Source organism: Candoia aspera, chromosome 1, assembly GCF_035149785.1.
Source record: "Candoia aspera isolate rCanAsp1 chromosome 1, rCanAsp1.hap2, whole genome shotgun sequence".
Classification (NCBI taxonomy): Eukaryota; Metazoa; Chordata; class Lepidosauria; order Squamata; family Boidae; genus Candoia; species Candoia aspera.
Window position 1 is genome coordinate 36,677,992 of NC_086153.1, and position 26,752 is coordinate 36,704,743.

The 26,752-nt window shown below is 40.0% G+C and overlaps 2 protein-coding genes across 2 annotated transcripts in view; one reads left to right on the forward strand and one right to left on the reverse strand.

The window, feature by feature from the left end:
- Window positions 1–12,095, reverse strand: part of NINL (ninein like) — a 55,163-nt gene extending 43,068 nt beyond the window's left edge. Inside the window, exon 1 of the mRNA XM_063301900.1 lies at window positions 11,578–12,095. The gene's annotated coding sequence lies outside the window, so the exon portion shown is untranslated. The remainder of the gene's footprint in view (window positions 1–11,577) is intronic.
- A 2,812-nt stretch (window positions 12,096–14,907) lies between these two features.
- Window positions 14,908–26,049, forward strand: EIF4A3 (eukaryotic translation initiation factor 4A3). The gene is made up of 12 exons (XM_063301909.1): window positions 14,908–15,197; window positions 17,722–17,794; window positions 19,610–19,676; window positions 19,778–19,840; window positions 20,656–20,788; window positions 21,271–21,351; window positions 21,722–21,863; window positions 23,246–23,384; window positions 23,529–23,644; window positions 24,043–24,150; window positions 24,491–24,618; window positions 25,693–26,049. The coding sequence occupies exons 1-12, from the start codon at window positions 15,032–15,034 to the stop codon at window positions 25,707–25,709; spliced, it is 1,233 nt and encodes a 410-aa protein (XP_063157979.1). The 5' UTR covers window positions 14,908–15,031; the 3' UTR covers window positions 25,710–26,049.
- The last annotated feature ends 703 nt before the right edge of the window (window positions 26,050–26,752 follow it).

Here is a 26,752-nt window from a genome sequence, read left to right on the forward strand (position 1 = left end):
TGTTCTGAACTTTTTATGATATTGTATTTTATGTCTATTGTAATTTTATTTAAAGTAACTCCTGATGAATGCTAATATAAACACTGCATAAAACAGAGAACTAGTAATACAATGGAACCAGCACAAGGGGTCTGATAACAGTCCCATAGCATATAGAGTGGAGCACACAAAATATATGGAGTCCAGGGCTATTCGCTCTTCAGTGGATTATTCCTAAATCTGACTACAGTGATGGCTCATAAGAGAAGTCAGAGAAAACAGGGTAGGTTGTTTCTTATTCCTAACTCAAACTGCTTCAGAAAGAGAAATGCTAACAGATTATTCATCTTTCTGAACAAATGTTGGCAGTTATCTGAGCAAGGCAAACCTCACTGCTATCTTGGTCATAATAATCCAGACCAGCTGGACACCCTTTAATAGACTGGCTTCCCTAATAATTCCTCCTTGTTGTCAAACAGGAATATAGCATTAATATTGCATTAATATTGTTGATTTAGACAACTGCCAACTTAGATTTTCAATATTTAATAACTTGTAAGTCGAAGTATATGTATTGTAATACAATGCAATAAAACACCCATCTCCAGCATAGGAAAAATTCCACAAAAGCATGTAATCTTAAAAATTGCTTCTGGTAACTGAAATATTCTGTATAATATGGCCTATAGCAATATTAACTGTTCAGCTTGTTTCAATAGCTTTATTTTTAACTGATTGCTTTAAAAGTTTGAAATATTAGTTTTATGAGCATTTCCCACAAGACTATCAATCCTTGACTGCTTCATATTTCTCAGTAGTAAAACTGGACAAAGAGTTTAGTCAGAAGCAATGCCATGTTTTTCTACAGCTTCTATCTACATTATTGTCAAGTGTCAAACCTATAAAAACCTGAATTCAGAGATCTGAAATATTAAAATTGCTGCATTTGTAGTTAGCTGAAAAGAAGACATCACCTTCTGTTGTGCCTGAAACAATAATGAAAGACCCAAGTCAGCCTTCCTCAACCTGGTGCCCTTTAATTAAGTTGGACTCCAACTGGCATGTTTGCTGGGGATAAAGAAAGTTGTAGCCCAGAACATCTGGAGAGCACCAAGATGGAAAAGGGTTGTCTAAGCTGTCTTAGCATTTTAACATTACAGATACGAATTTACTAGGCATTACATTACATGCCCTTAATTAATTTAAACCCACCACAGTAATTTCCACCTTTTATAAATATAGTAGTAACGCAATCTGTTCAACAGGGAATCTGTCAACACCAATTTCAATTATAAACAGATTAAAATCCCAAAGCACCCAATGCATTAAAAAGTATTTTCCTGGCACTGAAAAGACAAGAAACAAGACCAATTGAGCCTCTCTGGTAAGGCCCACAATCATGATGTTGTTTCAGAGTCTCTTCCAATAATAATGAGTCAGAGGTTCATTTATACTAAATGTCTTTATTAGCTAACAACTCCCACATACAGCCTCCTGTTCTAACTACTTGTTGAATAAAACGAACTACTTCCAGGGCCAAAGGCCGTACTTCCCAGCCGAGGGTGTGCTTCCTCAATCTCAGTTCGTCCTCTGTGTTACCAACTTTGTCCTCCTGACACTACCACTTAGTTCCAGCTATTGATACATCTTTCCTCTTTTTTTTTTTAACTAACAAACAACAGACAAACCTTCTCCTTCTCACTCCCACAGTTTAAACATAGTTCTGTAAATGTTTTGGTCTTTGTACGAGGTGACCTGCCCGAGTTCTGACTTCATTTGTTGTGGTGGTCATAGTTTCTCCTGGGATGACGAATCGCTTGGTCCCTCAGTCCTGTTTGTATACGATTCCAAATTGTCTCCTCACTGGGACCCAGATGGTGGAGTGGCCGCTTCTTCTGCCAGCTGCTGTTGGTCCTGGTTTTGTACCTCTGCCTGTTGGTTGCTTCTGCGTAGGTGTTGTCGATTTCTCCTGAGTACCTGACCTTCAAATTGTGGCAAGTTCTTAGCGGTATGGGGATACCAAGTCATCTTGTATGCCTCCTGAAGAATCTGTATAACAACCAAGTAGCAACGGTAAGAACAGACCACGGAACAACAGACTGGTTTAAGATTGGGAAAGGAGTACGGCAGGGCTGTATACTCTCACCCTACCTATTCAACTTGTACGCAGAACACATCATGCGACAAGCTGGGCTTGAGGAATCCAAGGCTGGGGTTAAAATCGCTGGAAGAAACATTAACAATCTCAGATATGCAGATGATACCACTTTGATGGCTGAAAGCGAAGAGGAACTGAGGAGCTTTATGATGAAGGTGAAAGAAGAAAGTGCAAAAGCTGGCTTGCAGCTAAACCTCAAAAAAACCAAGATTATGGCAACCAGCTTGATTGATAACTGGCAAATAGAGGGAGAAAATGTAGAAGCAGTGAAAGACTTTGTGTTTCTAGGTGCGAAGATTACTGCAGATGCTGACTGCAGTCAGGAAATCAGAAGACGCTTAATCCTTGGGAGAAGAGCAATGACAAATCTCGATAAAATAGTTAAGAGCAGAGACATCACACTGACAACAAAGGCCCGCATAGTTAAAGCAATGGTATTCCCAGTAGTAACATATGGGTGCGAGAGCTGGACCATAAGGAAGGCTGAGAGAAGGAAGATTGATGCTTTTGAACTGTGGTGTTGGAGGAAAATTCTGAGAGTCCCCTGGACTGCAAGAAGATCAAATCAGTCCGTCCTCCAGGAAATAAAGCCAGACTGCTCACTTGAGGGGATGATATTAAAGGCAAAACTGAAATACCTTGGCCACATAATGAGAAGACAGGACAGCCTGGAGAAGATGCTGATGCTAGGGAGAGTGGAAGGCAAAAGGAAGAGGGGCCGACCAAGGGCAAGATGGATGGATGATATTCTAGAAGTGATGGACTCATCCCTGGGGGTGCTGGGGGTGTTGACGACCAACAGGAAGCTCTGGCTTGGGCTGGTCCATGAAGTCACGAAGAGTTGGAAGCGAGTGAACAAATAAACAACAACACCTGACCTTCAGGTGTCACCACCTCAAAGGAATGCACGTTCACCTGTTTCTGGACCTCAGCTTTCCTCCATTCCCTGTTCTCCTGTCCATTTGGCTGTATCCATACTTGCTCTCTACTGTGTAGGTTAGGTAGGTCTCTAGCCATCCTATTGTAATAATGAGCCTGTCTTATTTTTTGTTCTGCAATAAGCTCCGCTTGACTATTGTGACCTACCGGCTGCAGCAAGATCCCCCTCATGGGAAGTAATGTTTTAGTTTTCCGACCCATGAGACTACGTACAGGGCTTCCATCCAAACCCTGTGACAGGGTATTCCTGTGGTCTAGGACTGCTAGGTATGGGTCTGCTCCCGCTTTCTTGGCTTTGACTAAAAGACGCTTTGCAGTCTTGACAGCTGATTCAGCTTTCCCATTGCTCTGAGGATAGGCAGGGGATGATGTCTGGTGGTCAAATTCCCACTGTGACCTGAATGCCCTAAATTCCTCAGAAGTAAATTGCAGACCGTTATCTGTGAACACCATGTCAGGTATGCTATATCTGGCAAAGTGGCCCTTTACCTTTCTGATAATTGTCAGAGACCTGGTGTCTGGCACAGGGTCTATCTCATAGAAGTTGAAATAATAGTCCACTGTTATGAGGTAGTCCTTCACTTGCAGCTTGAATAGGTCTACCCCTACTTTTTCCCACAGTTGACTCGGTACCACATGTGGGTGCAGTGTTTCCTTTTGCTGTCTGTCTCCTAACAGTAAAGGTAAAGGTTTCCCTTGACATTAAGTCCAGTCGTGTCCATTAAGTCCAGTTGTGTCCGACTCTAGGGGGCGGTGCTCATCTCCATTTCAAAGCTGAAGAGCCGGCATTTGTCCGTAGACCCTTCTGTGGTCATGTGGCTGGCATGACTACATGGAACGTCGTTACCTGCCCGCCGAAGCGGTACCTATTAATCTACTCACATTTGCATGTTTTCGAACTGCTAGGTTGGCAGGAGCTGGGACTAGCAACGGGAGCTCACCCCGTCACGCGGATTCGAACCGCCAACCTTCCGATCAGCAAACTCAGCAGCTCAGCAGTTTAACCCACAGTGCGACCGCATCTGCCTCCTAGGGAGTTGCAAATCTCACATTGCGCCAGGTAGGCTTTTAGCTGATCATTCAAACCAGGCCAGTATTTGCATTCTCGTGCCCTCCTCAGGCAACTCTCTATTTCCATGTGTGATTAATGTATTCCCTTCATAATGTTCATGCACATAGCCGCTGGGATGATAACTCGGTTTCCTCTGAAGAGGATGTCATCTTGTACACTGGGCTCCTCCCTCATGGATAAATATGGTGTAACTTCCACTGGCAGCTGATGCTTGTTCTCTGGCCAGCTGGATTTGTTTAACTGCCTGCAGCTCTACATCCTGGGCTGTGCATTCCTGTATTGTCATGAGTAAGGATGGCGAGCAGGGGGCTCCCATCCAGCCTGTCAAGCGCATGTGTAGCACTGAGGAATTGATCAGCCATTCAAAGAGACACAGATCGGGACCGCCTTAACCCTTGGGGGTTATATGTCTAGGTTTTCCCCATGCTTCTTCAGTTTGTTAGGATTCCTGTTAAGTACTAGCAATAAATATTAGAGACCAGTTCCTTGTCTCAGTGTGTTTCCTGGTTGTTAGGACATGTATTGCTTGTAGATGTGGCCATGAAATGGGTAGATACTGCAGCATATTTATTGATTCTATGTCCTTTTCTACCGAGCCCTCTTCACTAGGCTCCAGTAAATATGCTCTGCTCAAGGTATCTGCCACTACGAGTTGGGAACCTGGAAAATATTGGATGCGTACATCATAATGTTGAAGTCTCATTAGCATTCTCTGGAGTCTTTTTGGAGCACTTAGCAAGGGTTTTCACACAATGGTTTCCAATGGCTCATGATCCGATTTGACCTGCACTGTCTGTCCAAAACTAAGCCGATGAAAGCGCTCCACCCCAGAAAGCACTGCCAACAGTTCTTTTTCAATTTGGGCATACCCCTTCTCAGCTTCTGACACTGCTCTACTAGCAAAAGCAATTGGTTGTTGGTTCTGTAGTAGGGCTTCTCCTAGCCCTTTTTCTGAGGTGTCACACTGTAAAACCAATGGCTCACCTGGGCTGTAGTATTTTAGCACAGGTGTCTTAGTTATTTTGTCCTTTATATTATCGAATACCTGCTGATGACTCTCTGACAATCCCCATACTGTTTCCTTGTGTGTAAGCTGTCTGAGTAACTCACAGTCCTTAGCTAACCCTTTGCAAAACTTTGCCAGGTAGTTTACCATCCCTAAACATCTTTGAACTCCTTTTACGTCCTCAGGTCTTGGCATCTCTCGGATAGCTTTAACCTTCTCTGGATCTACTTTCCACCCCTCCACTATCAACAGGTGGCCTATGTAGGGTACTTCTTTCAGTCTTAATCTTATCTGGATTTAATCTGATATTTCTGTCCTTACAGCGCCCCAAGAAGCAACATAACTTTTCATCATGATCCCTTGCAGCTTCCGTTTCAGTATCTCCCTCTCCCACAATCAGGATATCATCTGAAATTATTTTCAAACCCGGGTTACTCTTGGGTTAGTCTGCACTGGAACACTTCTGGGGCAGGGCTAATACCCATTGGCATCCATAGCCATCAATATCTGCCAAAAGGACTTGCAAAGGTGACCATGTAGCTGGATTTCCTATCCAGTTATACGTGCCAGAATCCGTTCTTTACATCAAATACTGAAAAGACCTTGGCACATGATAGATCACATAGCACATCCTCAATATTGAGCAAAAGATAATGGCTGCGTTTTAATGCCTTGTTTAGCAGTTTCGGGTCAATACAAATGCATGGTTTTCCCGACTGCTTCCGGACAACGACCAAACTGCTAATCCAGTCTGTGCTAGTCTCTATCGGTGAAATTATGCCTTTCACCTGAAGATTTGCCAGTTCCTTCTTCAGTGGTTCTACTAGTGCTCTAGGTACTCTCCTAGTGGGGTTCTTTACTGGCTCTATACAGGGGTCCACCTCCTGTCTCAGAGTTCCTGCCAACTGTCCTTCACCTTCAAAAACATCTCTATACTCCCTTGGTATAGTTTCCATAGTCCAGGCTCTGGACCGGTTTTCGTCTATGGTTTCCACTGCCTGCAGGATATTATCATGGCGCACCTGAATCAGCTGCATGGCCTGAACTGCTTTGCTTCCCAGCAGTGGTCTGTGGCCTTCTCCTTGGATAATGATAAATTCTAGGCGATACAGTTTATTGTTCTTTGGATTGCGGATCTTTAGCCTACATTTCCCCACAGGCTTCAGGGTACTCTTGTTATACATCAGGAGTGATTGGCCACATGGTTCGATGTCCGTCTCACTATCCACCATGGCTAGTGGCAACACATTGCAGGTGGCTCCACAGTCCAACTGGAAACGAACAGGGTGTTTGCCTAACAGCATCATGGCAAACAAGGCAGTGGGGTATGTTTCTTTTGTCCCAGTATTCCCAACCATGTGGACATCATGTTCCACAAGTCCTAAACTGAGGGTTAGGACATCCTCATATGCCTCAAGCCCATCATCCTCTATTGTTCTCACTGCCAGTCTATATGGTCTCTTCACCCCCTGGCACTGGCTTTGGGAATGATTATATTTGCCACATCCCTTGCATTTCTGTCCATATGCTGGGCATCGTTCTTCTTTCTTTTCATGGCATTTTCCACAGTATATGCATTGGATCCTCAGTAATTGGCCCCAATGTTGACTGTCCTGCTCCTTGTAGGGGCCGGACTGGTGGTGGACTGGTGGTGGACCACATGCACTTGTGCCTCCTGTATGCCTTCTAGTGTCTTGAGCCTGTCCTTTGCTGGTTCTGCTGCTCTCCCCAGTTCCAAACACCGAGCCAATGTCAGATCAGGCTCCCGCAACAGTCTTTCCTGGAGATGTGAATCCATAGTCCCACGGACAATTCTGTCTCTGATAAGGGAGTCTCTGATCGCCCCGATTTACAGGTTGCTGCCAGAGTCCTTAGGGCAATAACATAGGCATCTAGCCATTCCTCAGTACCCTGCTGTCTCATAAAGAACTGGAAGTGTTCCATCATTTTATTTTGTTTGGGTATGCATTAGTCCTCCAGACCCTGTAAGAGCTGCTGCAACATGCTAGTAGGACCAAACACGAGCGAGCTGCAGATTTCCTGCCCTTTTTCGCCAATCAAATAGCATAGGAGTTTTACCTCCCTCTTGTCTTGGTCTGTAAAGGCAAGGTCCCAGTACAGTGCAAACTCCTCTTTCCAATGCTGCCACACCTAAGCAAAGTTGGGAGCATTGAAAGACAGTGGCGCAGGGGGCTGCAGGCCACGCACCATGCTTCCTGAAGTTGTTTCTTAGTTTGGCGCTTGCCACTGTGTTAATCCTCCAAAGTGGGTTCAGTTGTTAACTTCTGACACCATGTTTCAAAGTCTCTTCCAGTAATAATGAGTTGGAGGTTCATTTATACTAAATGTCTTTATTAGCTAACAACTCCCACATATAGCGTCCTGTTCTAACCACTTGTTGAATAAAATGAACTACTTCCAGGGCCAAAGACCATACTTCCCAGCAGAGGGAGTGCTTCCTCAATCTTAGTCCATCCTCTGTGTTACCAACTTTGTCCTCCTGACTCTACCATTTAGTTCCACCTATTGATACAGATATCACAACTGAAAGAAACCATCCTTTTCATACTACAGTATTTCACCTCACCTCAAAAGATGGGAAGATGTTAAATGAGCAAATTCTCATCAGGTTGAAATCACTAGCTATAGGGGATAAAATACTGCATCATTACTTAATATGCAAGGACTCCACTCAAGCTCTCTTACTCTTACATTTACAAGGATCAAACTATTTCAAAATGAATTATTTTCTACTCACAATTATACCATCCCTTCAAAACTAGAGTTTGAAGTTTAGAAGACAAACTTCTAAAGTATTAGGGAACTCACTGCTAGAGTAATTGTCCCCTTGGAGAGTAACTGCCCTGGTTATCACCTGTAAAGCCCTACATGGCTTTAGGGTCTGGATATCTTTGAGGTTGCCTTCTCTGAGTTGCATCTGCCTATCTGGTGAGAACTAGTAAAGTGGGTTTGCTGAGGTTCCCAAATCTGAGGGAATGTCATCCATAAGGTCCACATGCTTGAGCCTTCTTAGTAATAAATCTCCCAGCTTTGGAACAGCTTTCTTCCAGTTATTGGGATTATCCCCTCCCTATTATACTTTTGAACAGTTGTGAAAACATGGTTTTTAAAGATCTTGCTGCCCAAAAAGTGTCACATCATGGCCTTGTGATTATCATGTTATCTATTTGTAAAATATACTTTAATTTTATGTTTATTTTTTGTAAGCAGCTTGGGATTTTCAGAAATTGAGCAGCACATACTGTAAGCCAAAGCAATAAACATATACATACAATGTTATTAACTGCTTTTTTTTTTTGGTCCAGTTGATTAGCTTCCCCTTTGCTACCCATACAATACACACCTCCTGGCAGGACCTGTGTGTTATATTGTCTATTACTTAGTACAGTGTTTCTCAACCTCAGCAACTTTAAGATTTGTAAACTTCAGCTCCCAGTTGAATTCTGGGAGTTGGTCCACATATCTTAAAGTTGCTGAGGTTAAGAAACACTGACTTAGTAATATTAAGTGCTAAATAGCTTTTCTATAAATCAAATTATTTTGCAAGCAGAGATGTAGCAAGACATATTTTTAAAAAAACTTTTAATCAGCCTTGTTATCACCCTAAAATTCTGTTTGTCTTTGGAGCATATTAAGAAATTATCTGTTATCTCAAAAGTCAAAAATGCTAAGCTTTGGGAGACTGCCAGAGAACACCAACGTGTAGGCCAGTCTGGGAAGTTGGAAAAAACATCCTGGAAGAAGGCAATGGAAAACCACTTGCATATTTCTGCTAAAAACCAAGTTGGATATATCCATGAAATCATGCAGAATCAAACCAGACTTGAAGGAGACTTCAGGACTAAAACGAATCACCCCATGGAGGCCTGAAGTAGCTAAAAGAGGCTTAACATTCCTTTTTCAACCTCACCTCAAAACACAAGAGCTTCCAAACATTTATATACTACTAAAACTCTCATTGTGTTTATCTGTTTGCCTGTTTGTACCCTCAAGTTAGCCCAAACAGTGCATTATACCACAACAATTTTTGAATCAAGGTACCTAAAATCAGACACTAACTCAAAGTAAAAAATCCAGGACTCATTACTCCTGTGGAATTGAAATTTCCATAATGTTCAGACCAGCTTTATTCGCAAAGTTGTGGTTGTTGCAGTGTCTCCACCGTCACGTGACTGTGATTTCTGATGCTCCCTGCCAGCTTCCCACAAGCAAAGTCAATGGGGAAGCCAGCAGGAAGCAGGAAGCCGCTCCTGCTCCCACTGCTTTTTTGCCTACCTGTGGTCATTCTGTTTATCTGTTTAGGTAAGCTAATACTGACTTACTATTGAAGTTCATTTGCCACTACAATTATTTTTCTATTTATGAAATATGCTGTTCTTAGATGATCACAATATCATCCAGCATTGGGGTAAAGAAATATGGTCAGCCTAAAATTTAATGTTCACTCTGTTCACATCACACTACATTTCTCAAAAAAGGATGATCCAACTGATCACAGGGTTCTCTAGTCTCTTTTAAGAATCTGTTCTGGGGCTGCATGCAGCAATATTCTGTCCTTTATTTATGGAACTGAGATTACATCTTTTCACTCTTAATAAACTCTTAGCAGAACATTAAATATTAATGTTCACCATACAAGAAAATAATGCTGAATTAAAATGTATAATTTACCCAAAAGCAGAACTTTAAAGAAAAGAGAGAGGAAAAACGATCAACTGATAAAACTATGCAACAGAAGAAAAACCAAATGGATAAACATATATTAAATGGCAACATGAAACTAAAGAAGAAATGGGACAAAGCAAATCTTATAAGAGTTCCCAAAACAACTTGGGTGTGGCCAGAGAACAGGCATGCACATATACACACCATGCCTAACAGTGATGCTTCCACTAAAAATGACACCCAACTGGTCTCCATCTAAACATAGAAGGCAAGTGAATTGCTTTGCTCTTCAACAGGGCTCTGTCTTGTCCTTAAAAGCCCGAATTAGAATAGTTCTATTAGCTTCTGGGTTGATACAAGACATTTTGCTCTCTTTTCCCAGAAAATTTTAACATACGCCTAAAATGTAACATCTGGAAAGTAATACATTTTCTGCCAAGTTTTTTTCTTTCTATAGGAACCCTAACTTCTACTATCAGATCAGTTGCCCAAAAATTCTGCTATAACCTAGGGAAGTTAGTAATCTATCTCCAAGTTAAAATGCACCTCAAAGCTCATAGAAGAATAACAAAGTGCACATGCATTCATGATGTTATGTTGAAACCAGTGTAGGAAATTAAGCATATATCAATGCAAATAGCTAACAACAGTTATTTGCAAAGAATAAATATTTTTTATTCTTTGGGAATTAAATACCAATGCTTTAGGGCTGTTTGTACTACTTCAAATTGGTTTAAATTTCAAGTTCTTCAGTGCAAATGTTTTGTGGGTCATAGCTTCTCTCTCTTTTGATCATTACTATGGAAAGAGGCTATAAAATAGTTTTTTTACTTCTATCTGATTGACAAGGTAGCAATTATTCATGATTTCCTTTTACTTAGTTTCTCTAGACATCAAGAGCATTTCATACTGTGAAAGACAGTTGCCAATACTGTATTCCCTGCACCGCGAGCCCTTCTGGACAACCACAAGATTTCAGGAGGCTTCATAAAACAAATGCCTCTCCTGGATGTTTTTCGGCAGTTTGTGCAGGGTAAACGGCTGCACATTGACCATCTGGTAACAGGTAAAGGGGAGCATTTAAGGAGGGTAATTCAAAACAGACTGAGTTAGAATTCATGTCAAAACATGCTAAAAGCAAGTCACTGTAAAAAGAAAATAAATTTGAGGGAAACAGTCTCCATGGCCGATTTGGAAAGTCCGGTTTTAAAGCAATGGAGAAGCCACCGTTTTTACCGATTACTGTAAAACAAAAAAGTTTGAGGAGAAGGCGTGAAAGCCAAGGCGACGTCCTACCTAGATGAAAGCGGGCGCGCACAGACACACACGCAAATCAATTGCCCACGAGCAGGAAATTAAAACCTTTCCCTCTGCGGCTAATGTTTTTACACACTTCACTTTAATGTCCTGACCTAAGGAGGAAATTTCGGATCCACCAAAGTCCGGCTACGGGACCTCGCAATAGCACCCACCTTCTCCGGGGTCCTTTACTAGCCAAGCAGCAATCCTACGCGCAGGCTCCTCTGAAGAAAAACCCTTCCGCTGCGCTCCCAGCGTCTTTGTCTCCCTCGAGCCTGAATACCAGCGTGCTCGGTTTCTCGCTTCAGGCGCCCCTCCCCTAGCGGCGCTAAGGAAGCGGCCACGGGCTCGCGGGCGCTTTGGCCTCGCGGCCAGCTTCCCAGCCTCCTCCCAAAGTCTAGCGACGGGCAACTTCCTCGCCCTCCTCTCAAGCGGTACCTCTTAGCAGCTGCTGCGCGTTACCCGGAGGGGGCGAGCTGGGCTCCAAACGGGTCTTCAGCCGCTGCTGCTTCGGAGGAATCCAAGGAGAACTGTGCTCAGCCGGGCCAGGAAAGCTCCACGGGATGGCTTCGGCTGCAGAAACCGAGGGCGCTGCCCGGCAACGGACGTGCAATTCATCTTTTCGTGTGGCGGAAGACAAATCCGAAATACCGTTTACACAGAAGGCAAACCTGCCGTATTCGATATGATTTATTCCATACGGGAATTTGTGTGACTGCTGCCTTGACAGCTTCTTTCGGTCTCGCAAGTCACTTTTTCCCCAGCCGGTGTTCTTCAGCCGTCTTGAACTCCAATTACCATGTTGGTTGGGGATAATAAGAGCAGTTGTAGGTAGCCCAACACATTTGGAAAGCACCAAGGTGGGAAAGGAGGATCTAAGTTGTCTTAACTTGTTAACATTAACAAATGGAAATTCTTGTACTGCAACTTAAAGCTACCTGGAATGATAGGTCCTTACCTTCTTTGTCACCCCCTTTGGATGTGAAAACTGCTGTGGTGACCCTCCTCAGCTTCCTCTTCACAAGGCCAAATATGTCCAATACCTTCAATGTCCATAGGAGATTCTAGTCCCCTGCTCATCCATTTTGTCTTTTTCTGAACCTGTTCCAATTTCTTGGAAACCTTCTTAAGGTATGGTGCCAGAACAACACAGAACATGCAATGGGCTCTGATCAATGCAGAATAAACTGGAAGTTTTACTTCCCCTCATTTAGATTCTATCTGCTTCTGTTGATACAGCTTAAAATTGGATTGGTTTATTTTGCAGCCACATCACACTGCTAGTTTAAATTCCTATTTGCATGTGTATTTATTTGTTTGTTTATTTGGGAGGAGAGCAATGACAAATCTCGATAAAATAGTTAAGAGCAGAGACATCACACTGACAACAAAGGTCTGCATAGTTAAAGCAATGGTGTTCCCCGTAGTAACATATGGCTGCGAGAGCTGGACTGTAAGGAAGGCTGAGAGAAGGAAGATCGATGCTTTGGAACTGTGGTGTTGGAGGAAAATTCTGAGAGTGCCTTGGACTGCAAGAAGATCAAACCAGTCCATCCTCCAGGAAATAAAGCCAGACTGCTCTCTTGAGGGAATGATATTAAAGGCAAGACTGAAATACTTTGGCCACATAATGAGAAGACAGGACAGCCTGGAGAAGATGCTGATGCTAGGGAGAGTGGAGGGCAAAAGGAAGAGGGGCTGACCAAGGGCAAGGTGGATGTATGATATTCTAGAGGTGACGGACTTGTCCCTGGGGGAGCTGGGGGTGGTGATGACCGACAGGAAGCTCTGGTGTGGGCTAATCCATGAAGTCGCGAAGAGTTGGAAGCGACTGAATGAATAAACAACATTTATTTGTCAACAACTGTTCCAAAATCTCTTTCACAAGTATTGTTGTCAGGCTAGGAATCCCCAATGCTACACCTGTGCATTTGACTTCTTTCTCCTTAGTGGTTTCTTCTTTGTTTTCAGCCTATTTATCTAAGCTATGAAGATAATTTTGTAGTTTTTCCCTTTCTTTTCGGCCACTAACTATCCATTAAATTTGGTGTCATCTGCAAATTTGATAACCCTTCCTTCCTTAGCCATATCATTAATAGAAATGTTGGTGGTACAGGGACAAAGATTACCTATGTGGCACTTCATTTATGTTATTTCATTCCAGTTAGATGGGAGTGTGGCACAGGCTGAGGGGAAATGATGGAAGTTGAAGTCCAACACATCTCAAAGGTACCATGTTGGGCTAGGCTAGAATAAACACATGTACTATAGTGTGTAGAATACAGGATACTCATTAGAACAGAGCTCTCAACAAAAGAGTATGCAGAGCAGTCTGCAGGATCCAGTGCTTTCATCAAAATGGCAAAAGCAGCATCAGACAGTGAGCTGTGTCCCTTTCATATGTCATGATACTTGTCTAAAAGGGGTGGAGCTTGCATTGCATAGGCCCACTGCTGCTTTTGTCATTTGCCCTCCATAGCATTTTGGACTCCTCTGACAGCATCTTAGATGGAGACATTGTGATCTAAGAGTAACTGGATTTGCATGCAGATTATGCTAACAAGTGCTTGCCTAGTTTGTGGCTCAGTTGCTATGGATGGTCAGTTTCTGATTCTGTGTATTATACACAGAACTGAGGTATTTGAATGAATCAAGTAAAACATGGTTCAGATAGCCATAAATCTAAGTGATCCCAGTTCCTAGTTATTATTTCTCAGCACGTATGTCAGTTGCATAAATTAGAAATGAATTGTGCAAAGAAGCTATTACTTTTGGGGGAATTCTTATTTGTAGATTATTTTATTCAAATGTGTTTCCTGTTATTTTATTAATATTTCTGATGCTTATTCTTTTTAATTCACAGTTTTAAAAAGATTAATTCTTTTAATTACACCTTTGATATCCATAGGTTAAAACTCAATTTTTATTTACACTTTAATAAATAAAATTTTAAAAATGATGCCTGTATAGATATGTTGTTAGAAGACCAGGTGCTATGCCTGTTTATTCAGAAGTAAATACTCCAGGAACAATTAGCTCTCATTCATTTAAAATAACTCTGCCAGAAAGAAACATGAAGCACAATGCATGCACACTGCTGTTAGGGTGCAGTGATCATATAAAAAAGTGGTTAAAAAGTATGAGGGAATCCTCACACACTCTTAAAGCAAGCCAGTTTCTGATCTGCAATATTGCAGCAATATTTATCATACAAAATGTTCTCAGGTATAGTTCCCTGAGGTGCAGTACTGAGATTAGTAGAATCAACAGTAAAATGTTTTTTTCATTAACTCCTTTTTCTGTGTTTTCTGCTTCTTTCAAGAAGTTCAAGATGTGGTTCTCAAAGCATTTTTTAAAATTTCTACAACCACTTTTCTCAGCATCTAACATAAAGTAAGGCTTTGATTAAAAAGAAAAAACTCCTCTCTGTGCAGGCAACAGGCCTCTTGTCACACTTTAAAGTTTATGGCATAAACTTTAAAGTTAATAATTGGAGCCACTCCTGTTTAACTATATGCTCACTAAACCCACGTTGCATTTTCAATTGCTTTCTACAGACGGCTCTTGTTTCCGTTCTGGAATGGGAAAACATGGAATGTACTAAACATCCTTGTCTAAGAAAGTGTGATCGTTACTCTACATCATTCTATAAAAATTTCTATCTCTGTGGAAACGAGCGTACGTCCTTCAGCGTAGGGCTTTGTTCAGCGTCCGTCAGTGCATCAGTGAGGGCGCGTCGGAGAGGAGGTGAGAGCGCATGTGCCGCTTCGTGATTGTGTCGCAGGAATTGCGTAGAGCGGGCCTTTCCTTTCGGCACGTTGAACGTTCTCGGTAGAGGCGGGCTTCGGGCAGCTTTGGGTGGTGGTCGGGGCCTAGGAGTCGGTGTGACACGATGTCGGGGGCTACGGGCGGTGTGACGGGCTCAGCTCGGAAGCGGCTGCTGAAGGAGGAGGACATGACCAAGGTGGAATTCGAGACCAGCGAAGAGGTGGACGTCACCCCCACTTTCGACACCATGGGCCTACGGGAGGACCTGCTGCGCGGCATCTACGCCTACGGTGAGTGGGGCCTGGACGGATAGGTTGAGAAAGGGGAAACGGAACTAGTTGTGTGGCCGCATCTTCAGAAGGAGCAATAGTGGGAGCGAGGGAGGGTTGAAAACGACAAAGGACGGAAGAGCTTTCCGGCTGCTTTTTGGGTTCGCCAGCCTTCTCTAGACGCGATCACCCACCCACCATCCCAGGCCGGCTTGGCTTTAAATGCTGGTCATTATGAGATTCGAGCAAGGGAGGGCCAATTGTAGTCGGACTTCGATTATGGGCTTCCCTTTGGCATTTGTTGATAGTTTTGTGGAAGCCTCTGTTAATGGTATTTCGAAGTAATCCCCAAGCAATCTGGAAATGTTTGAAACTCTGGCTTTTCTGCTACAAATTCTGTCTTTCTATTTTAAAGAAATTTAGTTTTTCAAATGAGAAGTAATGGGGTTTGTAGTTTTAACTTTTGTGTACAAATTAAAATTCTTGGTACTTGCCTAAGTGAGTCGTAGTTTTGCCATGTTACTTGAACCTAGAGATCAGTTAATTTCCAAATTATTTCCCAAATAAACCTGTAATATGTAGGGTAATTATTATTTTGGCAGGCATTGATATATGAACCCAGAAGACAGAGTTATCTTCCTCATGGCCTTGGGGACATAGACTTAGGGTCTAAAACAGCCCTTTAGGAATGGGTCTTTTCTAGGCAGTATTGTTGTTTATTCGTTTAGTCGCTTCCGACTCTTCGTGACTTCATGGACCAGCCCACGCCAGAGCTTCCTGTCGGTCGTCAACACCCCCAGCTCCCCCAGGGACGAATCCATCACCTCTAGAATATCATCTATCCATCTTGCCCTTGGTCGGCCCCTCTTCCTTTTGCCTTCCTCTCTCCCTAGCATCAGCATCTTCTCCAGGATGAGCACCGCCCCCTAGAGTCGGACATGACTGGACTTAATGTCAAGGGAAACCTTTACCTTTACCTATCATTCCCTCAAGTGAGCAGTCTGGCTTTATTTCCTGGAGGATGGACTGGTTTGATCTTCTTGCAGTCCAAGGCACTCTCAGAATTTTCCTTCAACACCACAGTTCAAAAACATCGATCTTCCTTCTCTCAGCCTTCCTTACAGTCCAGCTCTCGCAGCCATATGTTACTACTGGGAATACCATTGCTTTAACTATGCGGACCTTTGTTGTCAGTGTGATGTCTCTGCTCTTAACTATTTTATCGAGATTTGTCATTGCTCTTCTCCCAAGGATTAAGCGTCTTCTGATTTCCTGACTGCAGTCAGCATCTGCAGTAATCTTTGCACCTAGAAATACAAAGTCTTTGACTGCTTCTACGTTTTCTCCCTCTATTTGCCAGTTATCAATCAAGCTGGTTGCCATAATCTTGGTTTTTTTGAGGTTTAGCTGCAAGCCAGCTTTTGCACTTTCTTTTAGGCAGTATATTTTGCATTAAAAAAAAAAATCTCACACACACAGACTTTGCACCATGGGTATCAAGTGTCAGCTGAAAAGAGACAGAAAAACCATCAGAGATGGTTCCTGCTGCTATAATTGGAGTAGATCCTTTGGTTGTTCCTTTATTATTATTTTTAATAAGAATTTTATTAAGTTTGAAACAAAGATAAAAACTACCAAAAAAATTACAAAAAAAAACTAAAAGTGAAAAACACAAGAAAAAAGAATTTTGAAGATTACATAAAGAGGTGACTTTGGACTTTCAACAACAAGAATATACAGCAGTTTCCATAATCAATCCCTTACTCTGTATCAAACCAAGATCACATTATTTGTATAAATCATTCTATTATTATAAAAGTCACTAAACACAATTGCTCCTTCCCCTTATATTAAAAGAAAAAGAAATATATAAACCTCCAAATCAACTTTCCCCCCAAAATAAGCATTTATTTAATTTTTTCCTTCCTACCAGTATTCTATATATTTCTGTCCACTATAATAGAAACCAAATTATAAAAACATTTAAATTGTTTACTTTTATAATTAATAATATTATAATAACCTTAACCTATTAAACCTAAAACGAGGCAATTATTATTATATCTTATAAATCTTAAAAATCAAACAAACCTTAACAGCAATCCAGTAAATCTTAATCCAAATCATTAAAGAAAGATAAAATCATACAAGCCTTAATATCAGTCAAAAAAAAAATCTTAATTTTTTACCCCACCTCAAAATATTCCAAAACATTTACATATCTCCATATGATCCTTTGGTCATTCCGATGGGATCACTAGATAAGTCATTTATTCGAGAGTAGCAACAAATTTAGTCAGACATATTATATGAATGCAGCCTTAGGGCTGTGTTACTCTTGGTTCCGGCCTCAACTACCTAATGATATCCCTAAAGTAAAGTGCTAGGGAGCCTGTTTATTTGCTTATTTTAAATAATATATATTAACAATTTTAGTTTTCATTGTGTTTGTTTACTATAATGCTTTGGTCAGTTTTGATAGTATAGTTTGTGGAGGGAAAATCTAAATTGTAATCTAAAAACAATATTTTTAAAAATTTTCTAGGTTTTGAGAAACCTTCAGCTATCCAGCAGAGAGCAATTAAGCAGATAATTAAAGGAAGAGATGTGATTGCACAGTAAGTGAAATTATGTACTAAAAGGAAAGTTTGAAGAGTATACTTTGTGATATTATTTTGACAGTGAAAAAGAAAATTGTTCTTGATGCTCATTGCTCATAAATAGTAAGGAATGAGTCCTTTGGAAGCAATGGACTAACGTAAGTTTTATGGTATAATTCTAAGCACATTTAATCAAAAATAATCCTGCTAAGTTTTATGGGGCTTCCTTTTTCTGAAGTATACTTAGAACTGCAATCTCACAATCAATTCAAATTTTTTGCATCCTTTTTTTCTTTTATGGTGACATATAACATCCATCTATACATTTTATTCTACATAGATTTCTAAGTAGTAGTCAGTGATCCTTTACAGTCACCAAATCATCTTTATTTTGTTTTAATTATTTTTTTCTCCAGTTAAAAAGTAGGCAACAATTTCTCAGTTCTGTTAAGGGGAACTAAAAATGAGAATCTACCTATTGCAGCAAAATTTGAATTAAATACACAATGGTTCAAGTTAAATACACAATGGTTCGAGTTAATTATCTATACTACTTATATAGTATTATACAATAATACTGTTCCAGCTTACATACAAATTGTACTTAAGGACAAACCTTGGGAACGGAACTTGTTCTTAAACTGGGAACTACCTATAGTTAGATTCTAGTTAACACAGTGTCCATTCTTTAAATGTGTGAATAGGAAGAACATAATATTTTATGGTACTATTTTAAATTCAGGATCTATACAACTGTAGAAACTGGAGTTAAATGATGTAGAAATACAGTAAATGCAGCTGTGTCCTTGTGTATCTATTACTGGAATACTTAATTTGATTATGGAAATCAGACTGTTTAATTTTCATTTTTGAACTTGAGCTGTGTTAGAACATGAATTTTTTCCAGTGTAGTAAATTTGGCTGCAATTCTATATGCACACATGGGAATAAATTTATTGAAGCCAGTAAGGTTTACTTCTGAATAGATAGTTATAAGCTGAACAGATGTTCCACATGTACTTTTGTAATTTCATTGTGGCCTAAAACAAGCCATTCTCTTTTAGCTTTAGTACCCCATCTCTAATATATGGTAAAAGTAAGAAATGCTAGTTTTTCTTATAGGATTCTGAAGCAATGCTTGTGAACTGCTGTATGTTTAGGAAAGTGCCATATAATTATTATTTTAAAGAGAGGCATCCAATGTAAACTGCTTATTAGTTTCAAAAGTGTGTTCGTGTAACTACCATGAGAGGTTGGAACTGACTGATAATTCGTATAATTCAGATTCTGTGTTTTAATGTATTAAATGATCTTATGCTAATACAGGCCTATTTTTATCTTGCAGAGTATCAAGTTGATTTAGGTTCAACCCTAAGCTTGTATTTCAATAGCTCCAGTGATTTCATTGTGTTCAGGCATCTGTAACTGTTTATAACTAGAATCTAAATGATCTGGACAATTTTCACTGATATGTATTCATTTGTTATAGACTATAGAAGTTTAGTTTTAAATGGTGCCTTACCCATTTTAGGACATCTATGGGAAAGCTGCTACTGTTATGCACGTATATGTAAAATAAGTCATATTATAGCAAGCTTGGTTGTTGTTAATAAATTGTATAAACCTGGATCATCTCCCTACAAATACTAGTGCATCAGAAGGTTAACTGTTAAACAGCATTAACAAACATGGGCTTCACTAACAAATATATAACAAATATAAGATGTCATGAATCTCCCTAAATAGACCCATACAAAGCTAATCTTGTATCATGTGGTTACAGTCATTATGTGTATTTTAATCAGATTCATCTATTCAACTGTTTCTTTCTAGATCACAGTCTGGAACAGGCAAAACAGCAACATTTTCCATCTCTGTTCTACAATGTCTGGACATCCAGGTAACTTTTGGAATATGTTTATTTTATGATCATGGAGCAGTTGAGATTCAAAATACCTATTTAGAGGGGGTTGAATAACTATATTTCATTGTTTCAATTAGGTTCGTGAAACCCAGGCATTGATCTTGGCACCTACTAGAGAGTTGGCAGTACAAATTCAGAAGGTAAGTAAATCTTGTAACACATAATGTTTGCAAAAGAATAATACAGCACTTAAGCCCCTGGCCAATTCTCTCTTTTCTCCCAACAGCAACTCAATCATGACAGGTGGCTGTTTAGAATCAGGCTGTACTATTCAATTGAAGCCTTAGTGGTTTGTGGTTAGGACTTCAATGTTGGGGAGTCTGTGTTTGCAGTCTCCCCAACAAAGTGATGCAGCATACACATACTTTTAAAATTAATACTTAACACAGTGATAGTGTGCTCTACTAATATAAATTCTGAATGTCTGTAGGCTCAGCTTGCTGTTCCTTGAGGTCACTACCAGGGATAAAGTGACCAGGTAGGCATTGTGGTGAGCAGCACTATGTGCTGGATCTAACAAAGCCAGGTAAATACCCAACATCCCATCAACAGGATTCTTTGCTCAGATTTTTGAAGCCTTGAGCTGTCCCTACTAACAGTGTTGGTAACTCTCAGGGCACATCATGCACAGTTTGCTCTTAGCAGTGCTTAGCAGCATTTATCTTGAGTTCCATGGTGAAAGAAAGGTGAGATATAAACGCAATAAATAATTTCATGTTATATGGCAATTCATCATATTAAAAAAGAACCCAAAAGTAATTATAATAATAGGAGTATGTGAGTCGAACACTGAGAAGGGAGAATGGATTCACATATAGGAGGATTTGCCTATTCACTCTATTTGTATGCTGTTGCAGATGTCACAGTTCTTGTTAGGACTACTGCTTCAATTAGAGTTCAGGTGGTATTAGAACTCTTGACTCCTATTAGGTAATGTATGGGCTCTTTCTTACAGGGGCTTCTTGCTCTTGGTGATTACATGAATGTCCAATGTCATGCATGTATTGGTGGGACCAATGTTGGTGAAGATATCAGGAAGCTGGATTATGGACAACATGTTGTTGCTGGCACACCTGGTCGTGTATTTGGTGAATATATAATTATTATATGTGATACCATGACTGCATTTAATGCTTCGGATAGAATTCTGTTTGGACTCACGATAATTTTCAGTTGCCTTATGCTCTAGATTTGGAATCAAAATTGTTTTCTTTCTTAGCTCCTTTGACCTCTGTGTTTGTAAACTATCTTCAAAGGTAACTTTTAGTTATTGTAGACTAGTTGTGGCTAGTAGGTAACCTGAAGGCCATATTTGGCTCTAGCTCCCAGTCCACGTAGGAGGCAGGCACTGCCTTTTCCCTTGTTGCTGCTATTGATGTTTCCTCCCAGCTAGCCTTCATGCTGCTGCTTCTCTGAGCTTAACTTCAGACACACATACACGTTGCATGGGAAGAAGCCCTAGAAGCTTCTCTGATACCATTTCAGAAGAGTAATGCATATTAAATTTGTGGGACAAGGAGTTTTTTTTAATACTTTTGGTGTTTGTTGGTACAAATTTCAAATCTTCCAGATATGATTCGTCGCAGAAGTCTAAGGACTCGTGCTATCAAAATGTTGGTTTTGGATGAAGCTGATGAGATGCTCAATAAAGGTAAAGGATACGTATATCTCAAATGTTTCTAGTCCTGCTTTTAGAAAATATGAAAACAAAACCTTAAAGGATACAGAGTTCAGTTGCTGAGTCTGTGTGCCAGACATAGTTAAGCACGCGCTCAGAGCAAATTTGAGTAGCTTCCTATGACAAGTAGATAACATCCTATCAGTTGTCAAATACTATCACTGTAGAGTTGAATGTCAGGTGCCTCTAGTGAGTACCAGCCTGGGTTAAGGTGCAAGCATAGTTCTTGGGCATGGACCTCTTGGAGCGGTTTGTGTAATGCTTTTGTTCATAGCAGCAAAATACAAAAGGGCTTCCAAATTTTACTATATCATTTACTATGTTGTTTGCTTGGCTTATACAGGTTTTAAAGAACAGATTTATGATGTGTACAGATACCTTCCTCCAGCCACACAGGTAGTTCTGATCAGTGCAACTTTGCCACATGAGATCTTGGAGATGACCAACAAATTTATGACAGACCCTATTCGTATTCTGGTGAAACGGTTAGTAATTTTAAGTTTATGTTCCAGCTTATGTTGGGGCTTCCTTCTATATCAGTAGTTTTTAATATGAACCCTCTGATAATACTTCAGATCTAAACTAGAACAGAGAGCTTGTCTGAATCCATTTCTTTATTTCTTTCCTGATCCATGACTTGCTACTTAAATGTTCTTTAACAGTAATTTTATCTCTTTCTATTGCAAATAAGATAGAAATAGTCAGATTTGCCAAATGGTTAGTATAAAGGTCAGCCCAGGTTAGGGACTTAGGAAAGGTCTGGGTTAACAATTCCAATCATCTAGCTCAGTCCTGAACAAACCCCATTTGGGGGCTTTTTGAGTTCAGGATTTTGCAAACTTGGTAATTTGATAATAAAGGCAAACTGAAAGAAACTGTGTCCCTTCCAAAATTATTGTCCCATCTCTGCCTTAGGAGGAAGGAAACTGAAGAATCAGGGAAGTTGTCCCAGCATCACAGGCATGTGTCCTAAATGAATATTCCAGATATAATACCAGATATTGCTGCCCCAAAGTAGATACACTCCCCTCTTTCTATTTCTGGGCCAGCAGCATGGAGAAATATATTTGATTAACCATTGTTTACTATGTTGTCCAAGCCTGGACAACTGGTTAAATGTAGCTACGGCCAGTAGAAATTGATCAAATTTTGACCATTGCTTTTACTACCTATGAATGAGATTAACTCCAGTGTAGGTTTGAAGAATATGCCTGACTGTAGAAGCTTTCTATTTCCTTGTAACTGTTGTAGAGGAGAGGAGAAAGCAGACAAACCCTATGGATAGTCTGATTTTAGTGTTATGTCCTCATGCAGCCAACATGTTCATGGTGAAGATGGGAATTTCCTAGCTCCATAGTGTATCAGAGGTCTTAATTTTTTAATTCCAGAGCAACAGTTAAATGCTTAAAACTGTGCAACTTTGCTCTGCGTTCTCTAATTCTCTTCTCTGATTTAAAATATAGTTGTAGAAAATAATTATGCAGTTGTGAAAGTTTTTGTTTCCTAAATTTAATGTCCAATTGCTCCATTAAGGTATTCCTTACAATTAACACATTCCAGTAACCATTACATAAAATTGCAGGAGAGAGAGAGGGGAAAAAAAAGAATGGACTTTTCCATTCTTTTGTTACTCTGTTTGTTCAGCCAACAGCCTGGTGATTTTGAGCTCAGTTTTTTCCTTGAATTGTTACTTAAGGGTAATTGCCTGAATATGCTTTTTCCCCTCCTCCTTTCCATTTTCGTTTAAAATCTGTCTTGTTATTCATCCTTGTAAACTGTTCTGGAAGTCTTTTGGACTGAAGGGTAAAATAAAAATGCTTTATATAACCAACAAGGTCAATTTGGATGCATTTTTCTATTTTCTCAGTGATGAGTTGACTCTTGAAGGGATCAAACAGTTCTTTGTGGCAGTAGAGAGAGAAGAATGGAAGTTTGATACATTATGTGACTTGTATGACACACTCACTATTACACAAGCAGTCATCTTCTGTAATACCAAGAGGAAGGTATGATCCAAGTGAATATTGCATAATTTGTTCAAATTAACAAATGGGTGGAATTAGATTCAGGGTACACTACAGAGGAAGTTAACTTTTTCTAGGTTACTCCCATGTCAGTATAAAACTAATTGTGGCTGATCCCTGGGTCAGGTTGATTGGCTGACTGAGAAGATGAGAGAAGCCAACTTCACTGTTTCATCAATGCATGGTGACATGCCCCAGAAGGAGAGGGAGTCCATCATGAAAGAGTTCAGATCTGGGGCAAGGTAAGCCAGCAGTTTATTTCCTGAAGCTCTCTCAAAATACAATTCAAAACCATCCTCTAGATTTTGCTAGATGAGTGATGGAGATCGTTGTATACATCTATTTCATTTCTCTAGTTTGTGCATCAGAGTATCTTACAATGACAACTAATGTTCTGGGTCAGCTTTCTTCACATTGTATTCTTATGTTTGAGATGAGCCTCATGTCTTGGTGCTTATTCAGCAAGTGCCATCTCTGGTATTAATACAGATGTGCAACACATTGTGCCGCCTTTGTGAGAAGATAAACTTTGTCCTCAAGTTTAAGTTGTGCTAACACAGATGAAAATAAAAGGGCTTATAACTTTTTGTCAAGTTCTAAAGATTTCTTGTAGTCCAATGCTTGCTTTTTCTTTTTATAGCCGAGTTCTAATTTCTACAGATGTTTGGGCAAGAGGTCTGGATGTTCCTCAGGTGTCCTTGATCATTAACTATGATTTGCCCAACAACAGAGAATTGTACATACACAGGTAGGCATACATGTATATTTCAAGGGGAAAAAATCCTTATGAGCAATTGTTTTTTTAATCATGTTCCAAAATGGATGCGTGCATAAAATGTTAAATGTTTGAGTAATAAAAATACTATCCAAAGAACAAATGATGGGAAAAAATGCCACTTTTCCCCCAGTCCTGTCAGTTAAAATAAAAGATGCTTCTGCTTTTAAGTATTTAAAGTAAGCAGTTGCCCAGGGTATGGCACAAACGTCCTTCACTGTGGTTGGTTCTGTAAAGGACATGGAAGAATTCCGCTCTGAGGGTGAGTTGCTCTGATTCCTCATATGTTAACTGGTTTTGAATTTCTTACCAGGATTGGTAGATCAGGCCGCTATGGTCGCAAGGGTGTTGCAATCAACTTTGTAAAGAATGATGATATTCGTATCCTGCGAGACATTGAGCAATACTATTCTACCCAGATTGATGAAATGCCCATGAATGGTGAGTCTAATTCCTTGTCTTGTTACCTAACCTGGTCTTGTATTACAACAAAACAGAAAATGGTTAGCCACAGCATTTATTCCATGTAGGCAAAAAGTCATGAGATGACAGGACTGCTTGAGTATGGAGATACGAAGGCCTTAAAAAAAATCAGAAAGATTGGGAAAGATACTTTTTCTTCTACTTCCCTCATAGTTGTTTTTTCTTTTGTTTGGCCGAAGTATTGTAAAAATTAACAAAACAATTAACATGTAAAAGCAAGAAAATCATATAATCAGACCTTTTACTTCTCCACAGTGTTGTCTAAAACTGCAGCAAGATTTCCTAGACATTACAGTGATCAGTCCATTGATGAGGAAAAGCATTACACGCAGAGCAAGATATATTTAGGAGGATTCAGTGCCAGCCACACTGGCTATGCCTTTAGTGTGCCAGCAGTGCATTATAGTTGGGCACCAGTACATTTATTCCTAAATTAGGAATAAATATAAACAAGGTTTCTAACATAAATCAAATAATTGATTTATCCTGCCTGCCCAGGAGGATAAAGCAAGGCCAGGTTTCTTGTATTGAAAGGAATTCCTCCTCTTGGCTCTGAGAGTTTACCTTAAATCCATTGCACCATTTCTTTAGTAGGATTTTTTGCGGTTGTATTCCATCTATCTTGAATATTGTTGGAACCGCAGCTGGGTGCACATAATGTACTGTGATGCTCTATTTAATAACTTCCTTTATTTAGTAAACAAGAATTGGCTTGTTCACAAAGCATGTTAAGCTTTTAAACCATGCAAATTAACAACAATGGTCTGGTTGGCAGAGTTTGATTAACCCGAACCCAACAAACTAGGTAGGTTTAGGGTATATGAGTCAAGTTTCTGTCTTTTCAGTTAACCTAATGAACAATCTTGAATTTATAGAAGGTATATTTGTAAGCTATTTGTCAAATGCTGCCTGTTATGTGATGGATTGGTTGACTTTTAGTAGCTTTCTCAGTATTGGAGTAGGGATTTGTGTAGGACCTGCCATCTCTTATTTTCACACCGATGTTTTATTTTTTTTCTTTGTTTAATCTAGTTGCTGATCTTATTTGAAGAAACAAGGTCGACAGAAGAGAGAAGCTCCTCTTAGCTGTGATGCATTATTTTAACAGCACCCAAGAGCTGCTTGAACTTTTTGTTACTGATGCTGTTTCAAAACCATAATAGTACAACTCCAAAATGGTTAGGCATCTGATCAGAATTGGTGAAAAGTAATATTGGAAGCAGTGCAAGTGCTTGGTGGGTTTTTTTTTTAGTTTCATTGTGGAATTGCAGAAACGTAGAAATTGTAATTTTCTTGATGGAAATTGTAAAGAGGCATTTCTGTAAATAAGTTCATTGTCATCTTACTTTCTGCTTTTTTCCTGATTAAACAATTAAGTTTTCATATAAATTCCTTGTCTATTCACTACATTTTGATAAAAAGTGCTTTTATAGTATGATAAGGGCCATAATTGCTTTCTTTTCTTCCTCTGTCCCTCCAATTGGCAAAGTTAATGGTAACGGATGTTATTTTTTTTAAATCTCATCTTTCCTTCAACAGTCAAAATGGATTTGAACTGGTAACTAGAGTTCATGTGTCAGTTCTTCTCTACACTGTGAATTAGAATGTAGCCTCAAAAATGATATTTATAGCAAGAGTTTGGTTGAAAAAGGGTTTAATGCAAAATTAAACAATATTTAATGTCATGCTCCCAGATCAAATGTTCTCAGAACATCTGATCGGACTCGTATGCATGAATGGAATCAACAAGGGTTGAGACTTGCGAGTCAGTAGAAGTGGGAGGGAGGACAAGCCAGGAGTGTGAAAGCATCTTGTTTGGACTATCTCTAGCATCCAAGGTCAACCAGCAGAGCCACTGCAGACATCTGCACAGAACTGAACAGACTGGCATGAAAAGGGAGGCTGCATACCGAAGAAGGGGGAGGGGGTTGAGTTCATTGGGCTGTTTAACTTGGACAAAGTGCAGGAACTTCTATTTGCAACTTTTTCACTGTACTGCACACTACACTCCATTAAAGAGATTTCTACTTAATCACATATGAATCAAAGTTAATGGTAAGCTGAGTAGGGCAGTCATCACACATATTAGTTG

Bases quoted from the DNA above. Each gene is read 5' to 3' on its own strand.
- EIF4A3 (XM_063301909.1), top strand. From the start codon at position 15,032: ATGTCGGGGGCTACGGGCGGTGTGACGGGCTCAGCTCGGAAGCGGCTG. The intron at 21,352-21,721 runs GTAAAGGATACG...TGGCTTATACAG, and splicing joins TGATGAGATGCTCAATAAAG to GTTTTAAAGAACAGATTTAT. The intron at 23,645-24,042 runs GTAAGCCAGCAG...TTCTTTTTATAG, and splicing joins GAGTTCAGATCTGGGGCAAG to CCGAGTTCTAATTTCTACAG.